At 40.9% G+C, this 12,659-nt stretch overlaps 1 protein-coding gene across 3 annotated transcripts in view; it reads right to left on the minus strand.

Moving 5' to 3' along the window:
• Positions 1–412: 412 nt before the first annotated feature.
• CNGA1 (cyclic nucleotide gated channel subunit alpha 1) overlaps positions 413–12,659 on the minus strand; it is a 50,352-nt gene continuing 38,105 nt past the window's right edge. For all 3 annotated transcript variants that reach the window (XM_070069644.1, XM_070069646.1, XM_008248606.4), the window contains 5 exons: positions 12,318–12,359; positions 12,121–12,231; positions 9,455–9,562; positions 4,588–4,694; positions 413–2,274 (listed from right to left, as the gene is read on the minus strand). In XM_070069644.1, the coding sequence (XP_069925745.1) occupies positions 860–2,274; positions 4,588–4,694; positions 9,455–9,562; positions 12,121–12,231; positions 12,318–12,359 (1,783 nt within the window). In that variant the 3' untranslated portion in view covers positions 413–859. The remainder of the gene's footprint in view (positions 2,275–4,587; positions 4,695–9,454; positions 9,563–12,120; positions 12,232–12,317; positions 12,360–12,659) is intronic.

Here is a 12,659-nt window from a genome sequence, read left to right on the forward strand (position 1 = left end):
TTTGCATGTTCCAAGAGTTGCCCATGCTGGTCCACATTACTTTCAAGTCTTGTTTTCTAACATTATGACCAATTCCCTTGACAACTGCCAATAATATTACTACCTTTATTCCTTTATCTTACTGCTGGCCAGGCAGAAACAGGAGAGTAGCTACTCTAAGTATCAGAGAATCTAAAAAATGTAACCAAAGGGATTGTACACCATTTTATAATTTTTCAGTGTTCAATTTTACACACTTCAGTCTTTATGTGTATGTGTACAAGTCATATAGTAAAGTCTGATTTATCAATTCTTCATAAGCTGTTTCTCCCACTCTCCCTGAGTCCTACATTAAAACAATGGTTATGTCCTTAAGGTGACCCTGAAGCTCTACAAGACCATGAACTCCCTACTAAGTACTCAAATAAACCACATTTCCAATAGTTGCATAATCATGTTTACTTTATTGTATTCTAATTCTTTTTAAGATTGTATCCAAACACAACGTACATGATAGTTCCCTGTTAGTCTTAATATATCTTAGTCCTCAACAGTGCAAATAGTCTGAAGGTGAGATATACTTGTGCTTTTATAAAGATTATTGCATACAAGGAACATGTGGAAAAATTGGAAGATACAGATGCAGACAGATTGATCAGTTATATCTTTTCCCATATCCATTATGAAAAATCCCACAATAGGATTGTTCTTGCATTCCAGTACCCCACAGAGAGTGTGTAGGCCTTGTGCAGTGCACCAAAGCACATGCTGCTTTTGAGAAAAATTCCTAGCTGTGTCTTCATCTTCTTCCAAATGACAGTAAACTTTACTCACATGATTAAAAGGATAATGAGACATAGCCCTGTCAGTGACAAGCTCTTCAATCCTGTGTAGAGTCTGTGGGCCCACTTTCTACTCCAGCTCCTTCAAGAGATGAAAATTCTGTCTCAATAAGTGGTTTCAGAAATTTCTCCACCTTGGTCAATCTTTGCTTCAGTTTCCGCTGCATGGACTCATACTCAGCCAGGATCCGGGCAAACCTCGTTTGCATGAGATCTACCGAGCCCTCCATTCGAGCAACCTTCTCTTCGAGATCTTTAGGGTCACTGCCAGCGTTTGCAATGTTCACATCCAGCAGGCCGTCCTTCATCAAGATCTGCTTCCCTTTCTCTTCCAGCATTTTTTTGGCATCCGGGTACTCAGTTAGAGCCTCCATGAGGTCATCTTTTGAGAGACAGAACAGGTCTGAATAGCCAATACTTTTAATATTGGCTGTTCTTCGATTGCCAGCTTTGCTGCCTTTAATGTTAAGAATGCTGATCTCACCAAAGTAGCTGCCATCACTCAGCACCACAAACTGAGTGATTCCATCATCTGCCACCACAGCGAGTTTGCCTTCCTTGATGATGTACATCTCTCGTCCAATATCCCCTTTCTTGCAAATATAATCTCCAGGACTATAGACTTGGGGCTGTAACTTCAAGACCAATTCCACCAACAGACCTGCTTCACAGTCAGCAAAAATGCGCACCTTTTTTAATGTGTCTAAGTGAACATTGATGGCGATTTCTGCTCTCAGTTTATCAGGTAGATACTTCAAGACTTCTTTTTCATCAACTGTCTTTTTGTTGGTCCACAGATAGTCAAACCACTTAATAACTCTCTTTTCCATATCCTTGCTTACGTTGCGGAAATTCATGTATTGCTTGATAGCGTCGACTCTTGCCTGAAATTCTGCCCTAGCTGCGTTCATGTTGGAAATCATAGAACCTATATTACCAACAATGGTAGCAAAAATTAACACTCCAATTAAGAAGTCAACCACCACAAAGACATACTCAGAATCCAGCACAGGAGGTGGTGTTTCACCAATGGTAGTCAGAGTCAGTGTAGACCAATACAGACTGTAGACATATTTTCTAGCCAAACGACCAAATTCAGGATCATTAACGTCAGGGTATACCCATGCATCATTTCCAAATCCAATAGCTTTCGAAATAGAGTAGTACACACATGCATTCCAGTGGATAATGATGACAATATACATGACAAGATTAGAAATTCTGAAGATGTTTGGGTAGTTTGTCCTCGTTTCTGTTCTCTGAAAGAACTCAAACATACGAGAGATCCTTAACAGCCTGTTTAATCTGATTTCTGGATAGTTCCACCCCAACTTAAAATACAGCAGATCAGTTGGTACCACTGACAGAACATCAAGTTTAAACTGCAAATTCGATTTATATTTTTCTATGAGTTTGCGCTCTTCCTTCACCAGCAGTCCTTGTTCTAGGTAACCTAAAACACAAGGAAAAAAATCAATCTAACGATTCTCGTTTTAATGTCATTATGAACTTCTCTAAAACAATTCTCAATTAACTTTGTTGAGTTCAAACCAAGAATTTATTTTCACTAAGTATGATGTTAGCAGTGTAATAAGATATTAGTACCAACCAACATAAGACTGGGAAAATATTCTGTGGTAGAAATAGAAAGTAGGGGCTGGCACCATGGCTCACTTGGTTAATCCTCCGCCTGCGGTGCCAGCATCCCATAGGGGCACCAGGTTCTAGTCCCGGTTGCTCCTCTTCCAGTCCAGCTCTCTGCTGTGGCCTGGGAGGGCAGTGGAGGATGGCCCAAGTGCTTGAGCGCCTGCACCCACGTGGAAGACCAGGAGGAAGCACCTGGCTCCTGGCTTTGGATCGGCACAGCGCTGGCCGTAGCGGCCATTTGGGGTGGGGGGAGGTGAACCAATGGAAGGAAGACCTTTATCTCTGTCTCTCTTTCTCACTGTTTATAACTCTACCTGTCAAATTTTTAAAAAAAAAAGATAAAAAATAAAACTTTGGAAGTGTAAAAATGAGAAGTTTGTATGCATACACGGATCTATTGCAAAGTCTTGTGTGTCTATTCAAATCTGTGCACAGCCAGCATCCCCAGACAGGTGAAGCCATTCCTTCGGTGGAATACTGATCACGTGATCCTGTGATATACATGTATCAAGAAGGCCTCTGTACTAATTTTCCAGGACAGAGCTCTTAAAATCTTCAGTTTTCCAAACGTTATGGGTACTAGGTGCAGGTTTTGTTCTAATGTCTGACCTTTGACCACAATCCCTGACACAGAGCTCCTAATCCCCTGCAGTTTCCCGGGTTATAAGAGTGTCTTTTGCTCCAATGAGGCCACTCTTGGTGGACTCCTGGATGGAGGCTAGTCTTAGAAAGACTAAGCCATAGGTAGAAGCTAGGAACCTTCAACCAATCCTTAGGAGATGGGGCAGGATATTGAGTCAAGAGTCTATGATGTCTACGTGATGAAGCCTTCTCTAAAAATCCCTGAACTATGGGGCTGGGAGAGTTTTTAGGCTGGCAAACATCCACATGCCAGGAAGGTGCTGAGCACCTGAATTCCACAGGGACATAGCTCCTGCTCTCATGTCCCTTCTAGACTTTGTCCTATGCGTGCATCTCTTCATCTGAGTAATCTTCTATATCCTTTATTAACCCTTTATTAATACAATACACTGAGAAATGTGCTTCCCTGAGTTCTATGAGCCATGGCAGCAAATTACTGAACCTGAGGAAGGTGTTGTGGGAACACTGATTTATAGACAGACTGTCAGAAGCCCAGGTCACAGTCTGGGGCTTATGATTGCATCTGAAGTGAGGAATGGCCTTGTGTCAATGAGTCCTTAACCTGTGAAGTCTGTACTACCTTGGGCTAGTGTCAGAATTGAGTTAACACCAGGATACACACCTGGCGTTGCAGAATTCTTTGGTGCATATCCTGCTGCCTATTTTTCATATCAATGTTTACCCCTTCAATGTGAAGCATAAGTACATCTATTTCCTTTACCCCAGTCTTTATTATTCACCTGGGATTTCCCTTCTGCACGGTCACCATGAGCCTTGGGTTTTGAACCCAGAAATTTATCACTCAGATACATGATGTTAGGGGAAGAATTTGCTTCCCCTCCTCGCTTGCTAGCTATCAAAGCTGCAAAGAGGGCACTGCCCCTAGAGCATTTCTCCAGAGCACTAACGTTTAGAGAAAGTTTGGATTTCACACAATGATTCTTAAAAAAAAAAAAAATGTTCCTACTTTGTGTGCACTAGTCTTATTGACACAAGTACAACTGTGTAGAAACTATGAGGTTATAACTACTTAATAAGAATACCTCAAATAGGATGCTATCAAATGCTTCTCCCTGGATAATTAATGCCATCCCAGGAGCCACTAAGTTAACTTAAGAGTGTTTTCTTTTAAAATTCCTAGTTTGGTTCTGCTGGATACAATGACATTTTCCCCCAGACCTCTTTAAGATATCTTCCTATTAGGTAGCAATTACCCTTTCCCCACAGAGCTGGCAGAATATTCCTGAACTTGCTATTTCTGTCGCTTAGCATGTACCTAGGGAGCAGGGTAACGGAGGAAAACCACCGACCCACATTCTCAAGGTTGCCTAGTAACGTTCTTCTGAATAAAGTGGCCCAAGCCCACTCATGGGTTTTTCTGAACCTATTTTGAAGAACACTTGAATTTGAAAATTTCAAATTATATGATGGAGATAAAAGCAAGAAATTTTAAAATATCAAAGCTGAACATATTTACCTGTCCGTGTTCGTACAAACATGTCAACAAGATAGACTATATCTGACAAGTAGTCACAAATGAGCCAATATTCTAGGTAATCAGATTGAAGTTCATCAAAACAGGCTCTGTAAAGGAAAAAGGGAATAAATAAAATGAAATGGGGCTCGATTTAAGTAAAAGTCCTCTTGGTATAATTTCTATCAGATGAAAAATACAACAAACTAAGGCTAGCAAGCATCCTTGGAATTCATTTCGGACAGAAAAATAGCAGAAGAAACGTTGAGGAAGTACATTCCCGGGGAGAGTTGGAGAGAAATCTGCAGTGGAAATTCAACAGAAGGAAGAGGGGCGCTGTGGATCAGGATGGAAGGCGCAGACACGCAGCCATGAGTGCGGCCACCATACACAACCCCGCAGCTGAAAGCTGGAGGGTACGCCAGCTTTGGAGAGCCAACTGAGAGCAGACTGCGGCAGCCTGTGCCACAGGTGATATTACCAGAGGGAGAGCCTTGTGGACCACACTGTCTTCAAGTCCAGCCTGAAGCCCTAACGGGGTGGAGGGGGTCAGAGTACCTGCCTACCCCAGCGAAAGAAAAGCACATTTCTTTCTCCCTATCATCCCGCAAGGGCACCCACAACTGGTGGGGAGAAGGCACCATTTTGACACAAGTAGAGGCTGCAGCAGCTCTCCCTCTTGCAAAAGGGATTTTAGCAGAGGGAAAAATCTGTGTTCCCAACTGGCTTTAAGTCTGGCTGGGAGGGTTGATAGGCGGCTGTACACCCACATAGGATTGTGAGGGACCCCCATCCTCTCAACATATCCCAGGCTCTGGGGCTCAAACTGCCAAGGCACAGCACCCACAGGAAGCTGGCTCTAGGAATATGTCTGCTGTCCCTGTGGATTGGACAGGCTAGTAGGCAGAGCCGATCCTCTGCATCCCATGATTATGGGAGGCTTGAGTGCTACAATGGTGGGAACTCTGACTGCACGATATGGCACAGGTGAAGTCGGGTCTCTGGGCAATCACTGTGGCACCAGAGGCTCAGAACTCCCTGACTGCCTGGGGTGGGTCCCTGCACAGGGACCCCTCCTCACACTGACAACTACACAGATCCTTTCTGTGGTTCACGTGGCAGCGCAGGTGCCTAGAGGAGATCTATCACACCCAACTTGGGTGTCACCCTGGATACTCGCCCCACACTGGAGCACTGACCAGAGCTCTCTGGCCATACCCAGAACACACCTCTGGGTATTCAATGAAAGATCAAACACTACACCAAGCCACAGAGGCACAGTTCAAAGATAAAATCTATCAGAGCGGGGCTGGCACTGTGGCACAGTCAGTTAAAACCCCAGCCTGCAGTGACAGTATCCCATATGGGTACCAGTTCAAGTCCTAGCTGCTCCACTTCTGATCTAGCTCCCTGCTAATGTGCCTGGGAAAACAGTGGAGTAAGACTCAAGTGCTTGGGTATCTGCACCCATGTGGGAGACTCAGAGAAAGCTCCTGTCTCCTGGCTTTGGATCAGCTCAGCTCCAGCCATTGCGGCCATCTGGGGAGTGAACCGGTGGATGGAAGACCTCTCTCTCTGTCTCTTCATCTCTCTGTAATTCTTTCAAGTAGTAAGTAAGATCTTTTTAAAAAAAAAAAATCCATCAGAGAAAACCAACAATTATTTCCACAAATGCCTAAGATTAAATGCAGAAGTTCAAGAAACAAAAATAAGGAAGACAACATGACTCCCACAAAGGGACACAACAACCCTTCAATATTAGAATGTGAAGATGAAGAGACTGATGAAACCCCTGAAATGGAATTCAAAAGAGTGATCATAGAATTGCTCAAAAGCAATGAGGAGCAAATTCATGAGTTAAACAAATTCATACGTGACGTGGAGGAAAAATTTTCCCATGAGATTGAGATTTTGAAGAGAAATCAAACTGAAATATTAGAAATGAAGAATTCAATATGTCAAATAAAAAATGCAGTGGGAAGCCTTAACAACAGACTTGGTGAGGCAGAAGAAAGAACACCTGAGATAGAGTGCAAATATTTGGAAACACATCACTCAGACCAAAAAAAAAATGAAGAAGAAATTATAAAAATTAAAAATACTGTTATAGATTTATTGGATACTATCAAATGACCCAACATATGGGTATTACAAGCTCTTGTAGGTGTGGAAAGAGATAATGGATTACAGGGCCTATTCAGTGGAAAAATTACAGAAAACTTTCTTAAATTGGAGAAAAAAAAAGACTTCCAAATACATGAGTCACACAGAACTTGTAATAGATATGACCAGAAAAGATCTTCACCACAACACTTTATAGTCAAACTTTCAACAGTAAAACATAAAAATTCTAAAGTGTGCATAAGAGAAATGCCAAATTACATTCAGAGGATCTCCAAATAGACTCACAGCTGATTTCTCTTCAGAAACCTGACAGGCCAGGAGAGAATGGAGAGACAGAGTTCAAGTCTTAAAAATAAGCATGAGGCCGGCGCCACGGCTCACTAGGCTAATCCTCTGCCTTGCGGCGCCGGCACACCGGGTTCTAGTCCCAGTTGGGACGCCGGATTCTGTCCCGGTTGCCCCTCTTCCAGGCCAGCTCTCTGCTGTGGCCAGGGAGTGCAGTGGAGGATGGCCCAAGTGCTTGGGCCCTGCACCCCATGGGAGACCAGGAGAAGTACCTGGCTCCTGCCATCGGATCAGCGCAGTGCGCCAGCCACAGGCGCGCCAGCCACAGCGGCCACTGGAGGGTGAACCAATGGCAAAGGAAGACCTTTCTCTCTGTCTCTCTCTCTCTCATTGTCCACTCTGCCTGTCAAAAAAAAAAAAAAAAAAAAAAAAGTAAGCATGAAACAAGTCCCCTACCTTACACTTTATACAAAAATCAACTCACAGTGGATCAAGAACCTAAATCTACAACCTGATATAACTAAATTACTAGAATAGAACATTGGGGAAACTGTGCAAGATATTAGCATAGGCAAAAACTTCTTGGAAAAGAACCTAGAAGCACAGGCAATCAAACCCAAAATAGACAAATGGGATTACATCAAGCTAAGAAGATTCTGCACTGCAAAGGAAACACTCAGCAAAGAAGACAATATTTGCAAACTATGCAACTGATAAAGGATTAATATCCAGAATCTATGAAGAGCTTAAGAAACTCAACAACAAAATAAATAATCCAGTTAAGAAATGGGCAAAGGTCTTGAACAGGCATTTTTCAAAAGAGGAAATTAAGATGGCCAGCAGACACATGAAAAATTGCTCAGCATCACTAGCCATCAGGGAAATGCAAATCAAACCTACAATGTAGTTTCTCCTCATCCCAGTTAAAATGGCTCACATACAGAAATCAACAAGTGCTGACGAGGATGTGGGGGAAAAGGTATGCTTTTTTAGGTAACTGAGATGTTTACACCCTTGGTGGTAATGTAAACTAGTACAGCCATTGTGGAAGACAGTATGGAGATATCTCAGAAAGCTGAACAGAGATACACCATTTAATTCAGTCAGCCACTCCTGGGAATTTACTCAAGGGAAATGAGATCAGCATATGAAAGATATACCTGTAACCTCATGTTTATTGCAGCTCAATTCACAATAGCTAAGATATGGAATCAACCCAGATGCCCATCAACTGATGACTGTATAAAGAAATTGTGAGATATATATATATATATATATATATATATATATATAATACTACTCAGCCATAGAAAAGAATGAAATTCTGTCTTTTGCAACAAAATGGATGCAACTGGAAACCATTATATTTAGAGAAATAAACCAGTCTCAAGAAGACAAAGACTATATGTTTTCTCTGATCTGTCATAATTAATAGAGTACAAAAAAAAGTGATGCATAGGAGTGAAATCGACACTTGAGATTTGATGGTTGTTTATAGCCCTTGTCTTTTCTGTTAAGAAACAGTGGGTTTTTTTTCCTTACAAGAAACAAAAAGAATTCAGTTCCTCAATCTTGGCTTTCCCAAATCTTTCTCTGAATAGTTGGTTTTTATTTATTCATACTTCTGAATTCTAACATTCTTTCCCATTATACCAGTTGGCTTTATAAAAACATGAACTAAGAATAAATGGCCACAAGCTAAAGCCAGAATATGTTGGATGAAACACATTAATCACCAAGTTCATATTAACTATCTGTACCCAAAGCACTTCAGGAAATTGTACTTGGTATTAGGTAACTGAGATGTTTACAATCTAAAAGATACCAAATCCTTGATCTTCTCCTATATTATCAGCATTTTTTGTTGTAGGCTGAAGAAAACACAAAGTATCTGCCTATACTTTAATTATATGAACAATAAAAACTTTTAATGTATTCCCCCTCCTGCTCCCCCTTCCTCCCAATACTGAAGATCCAAGTATACAAAGAATTAAGACATCTCTTTGGGGCCAGCGCTGTGGCACAGCAGGTTAAAGCTCTGGCCTAAAGTGCCAGCATCCTATATGGGCGCCGGTTCTAGTCCCAGCTGCTCTACTTCCTATTCAGCTTTCTGCTATGACCTGGGAAAGTAGTAGAAGATGGCCCAAATCCTTGGGCCCCCGCACCCACGTGGGAGACCTGGAAGAAGCTCTGGCTGTTGCGGCCATTTGGGGAGTGAACCAGTGGATGGAAGACCTTTCTCTTTCTCTAACTCTCTCTGTAACTCTGTCTTTCAAATAAATAAAATAAATTTAAAAAAAGATATCTCTTCTTGACCTCAGGAAAACACACTGAGAATAACTTAACTGCTCTTTATAATCTGTGATAGAGATGTGAGGTATGTTCTGAAGAGCTATGGTTCAAAATTTTTAATAACTTGGAAACTAAAAAGTAGGGATGATATCCACAAACAAATAGATACCTTGCAATAATCATAGTCCAGTTGTACATCACAGGTAAAGTGATACAAAACAGCCAGTTGTAATATGTGTTTCCTGAGGGATCAATAATCATGACTTCTTTCTTCTCCCTAGCAGCAATTAGAAATAAAAAGGAAGGTTACCAAGAGACAAAAATTTTTTATACCATATCAAATATGATGATGACTGCTACCCACAATTAATGACACAGAAGTAAACTGGATAAGCTCACTCTGCAGTGGGAAGATTAGCATGGCATAAGTGCATGAGCCATAAGACATTGGTGAGTGAAGGGACAATTAAATGACCAGTTCTACATTCAACTGTGTTAAACTTTCACAAAAGCCCTAGGGTTCCTACAAGGCAGCAGCACTTCTATGCCCTAGGCACTGACAGAGAATGACAGCATAGATCACAAAAAACTGTAACTACTCCATAGACCCTTTGGAAGGTTGTGGGTGGTAGGATAGTGATTTTGCCACTCCTCATCAAGTACAAAGTCACCAGGAACTACACTGTGAGGGAGAACTCATGGCTTCTTTCTCATCTGTAGGGAAAGAAGGATATTCTGACACTATATAATACGAAGCCCTAATAAGAATATAAGCATATATAAAGGATTCTTTAAGAGAGGCAATAGAGAGTAAGAGATAGGAATGAAGAAAATATGGTCAAATGGAAATTTTTTTTAATATTCTGGTATCAAGCCAATATTTTTAAAAACTTTTCTTCTCACACAAATTTCAAAAACTTTCAAAACAGGCAGAAATAATTGAATCTCATGTCTGAAAAAGGATTATGTTGGGGCCAGCACTGTGGCTTAGTGAGCTAAGCCTCCGCTTGTTACACCAGCATCCCATGTGTGCCCCTGTTCTAGTCCCAGCTGTACCTCTTCCAATCTAGCTCTCTGCTATGGCCTAGGAATGCAGTAAAGGATGGCCCAAGTGCTTGGGCCCCTGCACTCACATAGGAGACCTGGAGGAAGCTCCTGGCTCCTGGCTTCAGAACTGTCCACCTCTGACCATTGTGGCCATTTGGGATGGAGGACCTCCCTCTCTGTCTCTTCCACTCTCTATATGTAACTCTACCTCTCAAATAAATAAATAAAAATATTTATTAAAAAAGAATTATGTTAAGTAAATTCAGAAAACAATTTCCCTTTAATAAAAAGTAAAGGAGCATTACATGTGCCATTGGGTCTAACTCTTGTGAAATCCTAGCTCTCAAATGTTTGTTTCAAAAAGAATAGTTGGGACAAATATTTGTCCTAACAGGTCACCAGTGTCCCAAACTGGAGTGCCTAGGTTCAATCCCCCGACTCCACATTCCTTCTAATATGGACCCTCAGAAGCAGAGGTGATGGTTCAAGTACCTGGGTTCTTGCCACCCACATGGGAGATCTGGATTGAGTTCTTGGCTTCAACCCCCAGCCATTGTAGGCATTTAGAGATTGATCCAGAAGTTGTGAGTGCTCTCCTTTTCTCTGTCTCTTTTTCCCTCCCCCAGAAATAAATAAATTTTTTTAAGATTTATTTTATTTATTTGAAAGAGTTACAGAGAGATAGAGCACTTCCACCTGTTGGTTCACTCCTCAAATAGCTGCAATGGCAGGGGCTTCTTCCAGGTCTCCCAGTGGTCCAAACATTTTGACCATCTTCCACTGCTTTCCCAGGTGCATCAGCAGAAAGCTGGATTGGAAGTGGAGCAGCCGGGACTCGAACCAGCACCCATATAGAACACCAGCATCTCAGGCAGCAGCATTACCTGCTACATCAAAACGCCAGCCCTAACAAATAAACTTTCTTAAAAAATAATGCTTCAGGAGGCTGATATCTTGTTGACATTCATACCGCTCTCAAAATTAGTCACGGCTTTTACAATGAGGCCTTTTTTTCTTTGCAGTATTTGCCATATAATTTTCATTAGTCAAAATAAAATTTAAAAAATTGGATCTGTGTAGGTTGAACAAGTTGGAATACAGTATTTAGTTAACAAGCTTATTACATTTTTATTTGTTTTTAAAAATTAATAGTAATATGGTAGGAATCCAATTTTCTTTGGAATCTATTTCCCAGTGATAACTTTTACTTCCTCAATGCTTGGGGAAGAAAATTACCATACTAGTGAAAATAATTGGTGAGAAATAACTCTTGATTTTAGGGAAATTATAACAAAATTTTAATATACATTTTGCAAGAACTCGTTTAAATGTTTATCTTATACTTTTGGTTGTTTTTATTATTTGAGAGGCAGAGAGAGACACAGAGCTTCCACCTGCTGGTTCACTCTCCAAATGCCTACACTGACCTTTGGTGGGCCAGCCTAAATCACAGACTGGGAACTTAATCCAGGTCTCTTTCATAGATGGCAGGAACCCAATTCCATGAGCTATCATATGCCACCTTCAGAAAGCTGCAATCAGAAGCTGGGCCAGGACTCAAATCCAGGGGCTCCATATGGGACACAGATATCTTAACCAGTTTTGTAACTACCAGGCCAAACATCTACCACTAAATGTCTATTTTAAAATGTTCCAAAATATTTAGTCTTTACACAAGGTCTTGTTACAATAAAGCTTTTTCTTACTTCACATCATGAGAAATTAGGCTTGCAACTAAAACTCAATACAAATCCATTTCTAATTGGAATGCTAGTAAAAATACTTAACTCTTCTTTCTTTTCTTTCTTTGTCTCCTCTTTCTTTTTCTTCTCTTTCTCTTTTTCCTTCTTCTTTTTCTTCTCTGAATCCTTTTTATTTTCATTTTTATCATCTGATTTGCTGAAAAAGTTGAGTTTGTAATATTAAAATATGAAAATATTACAAGTAGAAAAACTTGGGGTCACTCGTGCCAAAGTCTAACTTACCTCTTCTTTTCTTTTTTCTTTTTCTTTTTTTCTTTTTGTTCTCTAGAGAAGAAACAATATCTCCGTCACATAATCACATTTTACTCTGACTTCCACTCTTATTTGCTTGCCTCTCCACCGAGCAAGAATTCTCAGCCTTGCATTTCTAGAGAGGCCTCAGTGCTTAGAAACACAGTACTCTAGTCTCCTAGGGGAGATGTCTGCCAGAAATGGACAATTATCCAGTTAATAAAAGAAACAAAAATACCTGGGTTAATAGACGTGGAAAACTGAAGAAAATGGAGATAAATAAAGGCATAAACCCAATGAGAGAAATTTAGCAACAAGAGACCCAAAAAAGTA

This window comes from Oryctolagus cuniculus, chromosome 2 (assembly GCF_964237555.1).
Source record: "Oryctolagus cuniculus chromosome 2, mOryCun1.1, whole genome shotgun sequence".
Classification (NCBI taxonomy): Eukaryota; Metazoa; Chordata; class Mammalia; order Lagomorpha; family Leporidae; genus Oryctolagus; species Oryctolagus cuniculus.